The sequence below is a fragment of the Diuraphis noxia genome, unplaced genomic scaffold (genome assembly GCF_037042655.1).
Source record: "Diuraphis noxia isolate RWA-SAM2 unplaced genomic scaffold, SU_Dnox_SAM2 contig0001, whole genome shotgun sequence".
Taxonomy (NCBI): Eukaryota; Metazoa; Arthropoda; class Insecta; order Hemiptera; family Aphididae; genus Diuraphis; species Diuraphis noxia.
The window spans coordinates 21,612,106-21,620,526 of record NW_028301711.1 but is presented as its reverse complement, the minus strand read 5'-3'; the positions used below and the strand labels follow the sequence as shown (position 1 = coordinate 21,620,526).

At 31.4% G+C, this 8,421-nt stretch overlaps 1 protein-coding gene across 1 annotated transcript in view; it reads left to right on the top strand.

Moving 5' to 3' along the window:
* Positions 1–3,431: 3,431 nt before the first annotated feature.
* The window catches only part of LOC107168467 (unc-112-related protein-like), a 119,784-nt gene continuing 114,794 nt past the window's right edge, over positions 3,432–8,421 (top strand). The window contains exon 1 of the mRNA XM_015517885.2: positions 3,432–3,993. Within this exon, the coding sequence (XP_015373371.2) occupies positions 3,849–3,993 (145 nt within the window). The 5' untranslated portion in view covers positions 3,432–3,848. The remainder of the gene's footprint in view (positions 3,994–8,421) is intronic.

Below are 8,421 nucleotides of genomic sequence, written 5' to 3'. Positions count from 1 at the left end.
AATTTACCTATTAGTAATTACGTAACTTTTGCCATAGTAACGACATGTTAGTTCATTCATTGTCAAAAGTTAAACCATTACATAATTTAAACGTGTTATTAGATATAGTAAACGTTGCCGAACAGTATATAGAGTTATACGCTACTGTATAGACTCTTGAAGTTTATCCAAAAGCTGATTGCGGGTTGGCTATAACATTTAACCTTTATGGTACTTTAGCACTAATCTACTGCCAATATACCTATTTATGGGGTGCGGGTTAATACTGTATATTATATAGGTACAGTGAAACCACTAAATACTGGATACTCTCCGTCGTTTAAATGTCGTCTGCTATTTGGAGGTGTCCGCTATTGAGAGGTGTCCATTAAAGTAGGTTTTACTGTATCAACATAAATGATATCACAGCGAAAACCCTTACACCTCATGGAAATGTCGAATTTTAATGATATTATTTTTTTATTTCAGATATGAAAACTTTTTTTAGGTCAGGTCAAAGCTTGAATTTTTATGTTACTTTAAATATTGACAGAAAAATACGTTTAAAAAATTAACAAATATTGTGCGAAGTATTAAAATGCATATTTTAACTTTTATAATTAAAATTTTGAAGATTAGGCTTTGAACCGACCTGCGAAATGTTCTCGTCGTCTTTTAAATAAAATAAAATATTCAAAATCGAACTATTCTACAGAGAGTTAGAGTTTTTTCTGTAATGTTTTTAATGTTTTTATATTAGAAATACATCGGCTCTGTCGTTGCCCTTAAGCACTTTCTCCGATTTCTACCTATATGGCTGTCAATCGACGCATATGCAAATATTTAAACTATGGACATGATGGATTTTTAAGCATGCTCACGTTATGCGTAAAATTGAAATTCTAATTTTTGGAATTTTGAAATTTACTTGTAACTTATTTATATTTTAAAATTATTGAGATATTTGTACAACTTAAGGTTAATCCTTTGACAATACAAACTTCTGTTTATCATATATTGGATACTTTATTTTTTATTAAATCCAACTCTCTTTTTTAGTTTTAATTATTAAATAGATATAGATAGATTATTAGTAAGAATTTTGATGAATTTAAATCGAAATTAAAGGCAGTAGTTTTTGAGTTACATAACTTTGTGTACCAATACGTTGTCTTGTCTATATGCCTATATGGCAATGAATTTAAAAAAAAAATGATATCTTAGATGATTTGAATAAGCTAGGAATTACTAATATGATTTACCAATAAAAATAATCCAATACATTTTAATAACTCTGAAACTACTCATTATAGTTTAGATTTAGATACATCAAAATTTTCAAAAAATATATCCGCTAAATAATTTGCGATAAAAAAGGTTTTTAATTTGAAAAGTTGTTTAGTTGTATATTTGTAAGCAACCATAGGACACTCACACTCCTATTGATCAGTACAAGAAATTTCGAAAATTATAAATATGGTTTATTTTACTATTTTAGGTGTCTACTTGAAAATTTTAAAAATCAGAATTAAAACCAATGTACTGTTAAAGGAAAATTGGGAACAGGGAGATGTATAAGCATGCTTAAAAATATAAAAACCCTATCGTATATCACGTCGGGTCGTGCCATATAGGCGGTTACAACCATGCATACGCGGAATGTGAGAAGCAAACCTGCATAATATTGTTCTTATTGTTGTGTACGTGATTCGTTGTCGACATTGTTTCGTTTCGCGGGAGAAAAATTATTAAAAATACAATAACAATATTATACGTGAAGAACGGTGCCTAGCCCGGCGAAGGGTTGCAGGAGTAAAAACGTAAGAGTGTGCCGCCTCTATAGCCAGGTACTCTCTAGGTCGACCCACCCGGTTTTGGCGGCATCGTCGCGCCGCGGTGAGATAATATGCACCGCGGGCGGGCGAAGGCCCTCGTTTCGTATTATCGCGATATTAATTCGATTCCCAGCTTGTGGTAATAATAATAATAATATATTCTCCATCGGCAAAATGTGTACCGCACGCGACTCATTCTGTAGATTACATAAATATAATGAATCGACGGTTATTACACGGGTGTTATAATAAATAACGATATTATTATTGTATTTCGGGTGTCCGGAAGTTACGGGTAGGTCAGGTTACGGTGTACAGAGGTGATTTGGGGGTGCTTTAACGCCACCAAAATTCATATTAGCATTCCCAATTTTTTAATATTATCGTTGAATTTGTATTGGTTATATACTTATATAGTTATATATTATTATGTCATATAGGCATTGAGAAATCAAGGTACATTTTTTCCTATGACTGTTATTTTAATTTTCATAGCAATATTATTTTAAAGATAATTGTTTACATTAAGATTTTATTTTTAAGGAGTTATGTTTTGGCAACATTTTCATTTTTGCAGTTATCACTTTTCCTCATTGTGTGTGTAGTAATTACAAAATCACCATTATTATTGTGTGTTGGTACCATGTATATACTTACCACCATTCATCCATATTATATGCAACACATTACATTTACTCATTAGATCAAAACACCTATATTCGGAATCAATCTATGGAATTAAAATAAGCATACGCCTAAAAAAATGTAGGTAAGTTCTTCCAGAGATCCTATTTAAAAAAAAAAATTTAATGATGTTTGAATCCATAAAAAATACATACCTAGGTAACTTTGCATTGGTCAGAGCACTTTTTCAATTTTAGCACACTATTGACTATATTGAAAATAATGAATAATGCAATATAGGTACTCCGACGGATGCGAGGTAAGCTCTTTGGATCCTTAGAAGTACCTTAATTTTTGTTAGTCGTCACAAGATTGTCTTGATGAAAAATTGATAATTGGTTTGCATCATGGTAAAATGTGTCGGCCTGATGATAGTATATGATGAATGGTGGGGTGTGTGTGGGAAAGTCCCCCTACCGCATATGGGACACTTTAGCCGACATAAATCTATAGCACCTCCACGGAGAATTTAAACAGAGTTTCGTTTACATTACGGCGGAGAAAATCCCCGCGGATAGAAGATGACGTGTGTGACCTACCGCCTGACTCTGCACGGTAGCATCTCACTGGAGGCTTCGGAGGGTACCGCCGAGCGTACGCCTGTTTGCCGACTGCGAAGAGGGCACGGCGGCGGACCATCTGCACGACAACGACGATGACGATGTCCACCGCCGCCGCCGAGACCGTCTACCGTAGCGTCTCTCGGTGACCGCGTGTACGTCAGTGGCGGCGGCGGTGGCGGTCGCCGCGATGCGGTCGAGGTCACATTTTTGTCTTTGGCCGTCGACGACGCCGCGTCGGCGGCCGGTTTCGTGCCATCCTCCCCACCACCACGCGACGCCGACGGCAGCGCTCTCTCCGGCGAAAAATATAAATAATAATAATAATAATAAATGTGTGTTGTACGACGTCCGCGCGCGTTATCACGTGTCCGCCGCGCTGCACCGACCACGACCGCCGCCGACCAGGATTACTCGAATTGTGCTCAGTACGCATACGGCCGCCGCCACAGATTGTCGTGTTAGCCGAGTCGAGCGACAACATTCGCACCGCGTCTTTTGCTCTTCATTTGCGCGCCTACACGATTTCAAATCATAAAAAACTCGCGTTTCGGGATTTTTTTATTTTGCTCGCGACCATATACCACGCAGACGATCATTACCGACCATGCGGCCGATTTCCCGCCGTTGACCACGGCGCGATCAAACTTTACCGCCCCCCTCGAACACCCCCTCCTACTTGACCACCGGGCCGTTTTGAAAATATTATAATATTCGTTTCGTTTCGTTTTTTGTATTTTTAATTTTTGATTTTTAAATTCGCGCACGTCACACAGCCAACGAGAACAACATGACCGCCAGCAACGGGTTCATCATCGGCGACGGTTCTTGGAACCTGCAGATCTACGTGTCCGATCTGCAGGTGGAACGGACGCTGCGCGTTAAGGGTGATCTGCACATCGGAGGGGTCATGCTAAGGCTGGTCGAAGATTTAGGTAAGTCGACGGAATCTTATCTTTACGACTCAATAATAATAATACAATATAATGATATACCTTTAAGAAACCTCACTTTACAAAAACTCTCACTTTACGTGAACCCGGTTACTGTACCTATGTAGGTATACCATATTTGGTAGTAGGTAGGTACGAGTAGTTGGTATTGCATTTTTTTTTTCCAATAACAATAAGTATCGTTTTCAGTGTTTTATAAACGTTTACCGTTAAATGACGATCAACATGAATCTAAAAAAGTTAATTGTTTATCAACGTGAGTCGTTAAACTAATAACCTAAAAACATCTGATCGTTAATAGTGTAATATACTTATTATAATAATGAATAAAGATGGAACTAGGAGGTCGATTTATATTAGGAATAGATACGTTCAAAATCATTCATCTAAAAAAAAAATAGGTATACCTCGATGGATATATTGTATTTTTGAATTACCTATGCCCCAAAATTAAAAATACTTATTGGATTAACTTATATTTTAAATACCCAAAGCTTTGCGTTTAATTTCATGACTCAATAACTTCATGATAAATTAAGAACGGTTACTAAAAAAAAAATAAACGTTTTGTTTATTTGGCTTAAAAAAGAGTTGAACGAGTCATGTGGCGCGCAATGCAAACATATTATACCTGTTGGCTGTGATGTTAAATTTAGTCTACATAATTTCTCTAAATCTCTCACTACACTAAGCCAATTCATTAAGAACTAATGATTTCAGTTAATTGATTAATTCTTAAAAATATATAAACTATTCAACTTTTAAATTTAAATTTTTGATCGTTATATAAAAACAGGGTTTACTTATTATTATTAAATTTAAATTATCTTGGGTAAATCAAACAGATTCAAAGCTGGTTTAACACCTAATTGATATTATTAATATACCATTTGGCTAGAATATTTTCCTATCATTTCGAATCGTTGATAGTTGTAGTCTTTATATATAGCCATTTATGTAAAATTATATAGAATAAAGAAATACTAAATACAATTGATCCAAAATGTATTTTTACTTTTACTTTATTACTTAACATGTAATATTTATAGTTTAGTCAATAATACCTATTATGCTAATTTGTTTTTAAATAAACATTGTTTATATTAATCCCGAAATAAATTTAAAATTCTAAAATTCAATAAACGGACATCATAAAAATGTTTTACTGCATTTCATGGTTCTATATTTGAGATTTATGTTAATTTTATTGTAAATCTACCAATCGCTATACAGCCTTAAACTAATGAAACAACTTCATAGAAATAAGTAAAACATTACATTTGTTTTCATTAATTACCATTTACCAATGTCTTTATTATTTATATTTGCCATTAAGCACGGTTTAGTATAATAAAACATACGTATGCCAATATTACTATTAGTAAAGTTATTAGTTATTAGTTATTACTTACTTGTTATTACCTATTGGCTATTAGCAATTACATAATTTATATTATAATTGTTCTACTCGGAAGTTTTTCGTTTTGTGTATTATCACTAATAATCAGATAACATATAAGGATACTTAGAAATGTACACGAATGTACAATATGTATAATTTTCTACGAACACCGATAATAATACAACTATAATAATATTATTTTAGTAGCTACCATTCATGATATTATGAGTTATTGTATTATAGTCTATTCCCAATAATTATAGTTCATATTATAGTTAGATTATATTATAATATAAATTGCAAAACAGAACATGTGGCAGATTTGTATCTGAAGACGTTTTATTAAGCAGCATAACAGTGTTAAATAATGTTTCATTTTTTGTTATATCCTACGCATTCAATTTTTATTTCTTTGTTTAAGTGTACTTTATTTTTTCCTTTATTTACATATTTATATTATGTTTATCTTTGGTTTTCGTTGTACCTACTCTTGAATTATTATTATTATTGTGACACTTGATTAGTAACCGATTGTCATCTACCATAACTGGAATCAAAATTGTTATGCTGGTCTAGTCGTTAATTCACCTTTTTGGAATTATGTTTAAATCAACAAAAATTTAACTTATGTACTATGCATTTAAAAAAACAAATTCGAATACAATAGACTCATAAAGTCTTAGTATACACATGTATATAATATAATAAGCTTATAAGTCATAAAGTGTTTTGACAATGCATGTTTGAAAAAAATTTAAAAAAAAAACAGTAAATAATTATATGAACATTACCTGTGAGTTGTACTTATAATAATATTGTACTTTATATGCCAGCGACTACTATATTGTATTGGTGTACAAGTTTGTTTATTGTTAGTTTATTTTAATTTGTCATTATTTCATAGTAATATAATGTTTCTCGTTATACATTTTCTCTACTCTACAAATCAAGTTAATTTAAAAAATAAATTAAAATTGTCAACTATTTTATTATTGACTGAAATTATTTTGGTGTTTCTATGAGCAACTTGGGCAAGTCTCAACTCGATTAGATTAACTTTTTTTATCTGAATTTAACACACCACAAATTAGAGAGGACATATACGTGAAATAAGTACCTAAATTGAGGTTAAGATCTGTACTTGAAACGAAATGATGGATTAAAATCTACAACAAAACATTACAAATACTTGTTTGCATTAATGTCTTATCTAGACTGTCCGAACAATATATAATATATTATATTTTCTAACTATATGCGTATATACGTTCAAAACCGAGTTGTTTATTAATTTTATAACAAAATGTTAAGAAAAAAAGAACCGAAAGAATGCGGAGGGAAAATACGTAGAATTATGTTGGCGGCAAGATTGATTGTAGACTGAAAAAAACATGCAGAAATTTAAATCTGCATGGTCAGCTTCATCATCGCCTTGTTATTATTTGTTACATACCGAAAGCCTGCGTGTACCGATACGTGTTTATTTTCATTATGATAAATTTACGACTTCTTGGTCACTGCGAACACGCACCTAAACGAGAATATACTGTTATATATATGTAGTTCCCCCGCGGTAATAACACGATATTATAATAATTATTGTTAATAAGATATTTTTTTTTTTAAATATTTTTCGTTGTTCTTTCGTTTTATGATCTATTACTGTCATTGTCAACTCTTAGCGATGACAACACGATTTTCTTACAATAATTATACTATTTTTCCAATCTCGCATCATCTTGTGTTTTACAGAACAATAATTAAAGTAAACACGGCACTAGCCGTAGGAGGAATTTATTGTTTGTTTCTCGTACGGGAAATGAACTAACCAAACATCATAAAAATAAAAACAAATTTATATTACTAGTTACTTATATACTTTAGTCACTATACCGTTAACCGTGTTTGGATTGCTTTGAACACTTATTATTTGGTCGATTGCCGTAAAATTGTGTCGGCTCCTTAAAACAGAAATAGCATCTATAATCTATATGAACGTTAAAGTTTTTCTTAGTCAAGCATCATACAGGCGTTTATTATACGCATATGCCATTTTTTTAAATGTCACCTACAGCCTACGTCATCGTATTTTTTTTTTATCTTTAATCTTTGAAAATTAAATTTTTAAATTTTAACTTATATTTTTATATGAGTATATTATCACACTAAGACCAATTAATATACTATATTTTGGTTTTGTAGTATTTCCGTAGTTTTAGTTTATTCGTGGAACGGATAAAACTCACAAAGTGCTGTATACTCATAAAATATTCATATTGCATTGACACAATATGTCACGTAATATATGATAATTTGTATTCAACTTTAATAGTCTTTAAATTGTATTATTTTATATGTTTAATGGATGACATTCGTCAGTAAAACTTTATGAATAAAAAAAAAAAAAAAAAAAAAAAATATGTTTAATTAACAATGCAGGTTTTAATCGTGTGTACCTAATAATACTACCTACAAAATTATGAGTATCTACTATCAGTAGTACCTATATAATTGCAATATGATTTGTTTTTAATTTAGTATAATTTAGCTTACTACCTATACTGAAACATAATATGACTTGTTATATTTGACTAAACTTTACTTTTACAGATTTATAATAATTTATGTTGTGCATAGGTGCCTATTGCCTATATATGTATAATTATTTATCTTTTATTATATTTAATGAAATGATTGTTTATTTAATATTGTTTAATATTGTTTATTAGTATTTATTTATGTTTAATCTATATTATTATTACCTATATAGTCTATAGGTTCATTATGATAAAATAATAACGTTTCGAAACCTATAGTATATGATAAACGATAAACGTATAGTGCGTTTATGTATACATAATGTGACTACTAATTACTTATTATATCATCTTCCCTTCTTCCCCTCATTTTCATGCATTTTTAACAATGCATCAAATGTGTAAAGTCTAATCACAACAGATGTTTCTTATTGTCCAAAGTATACCAATTTTGTATTGAATTGGATACTA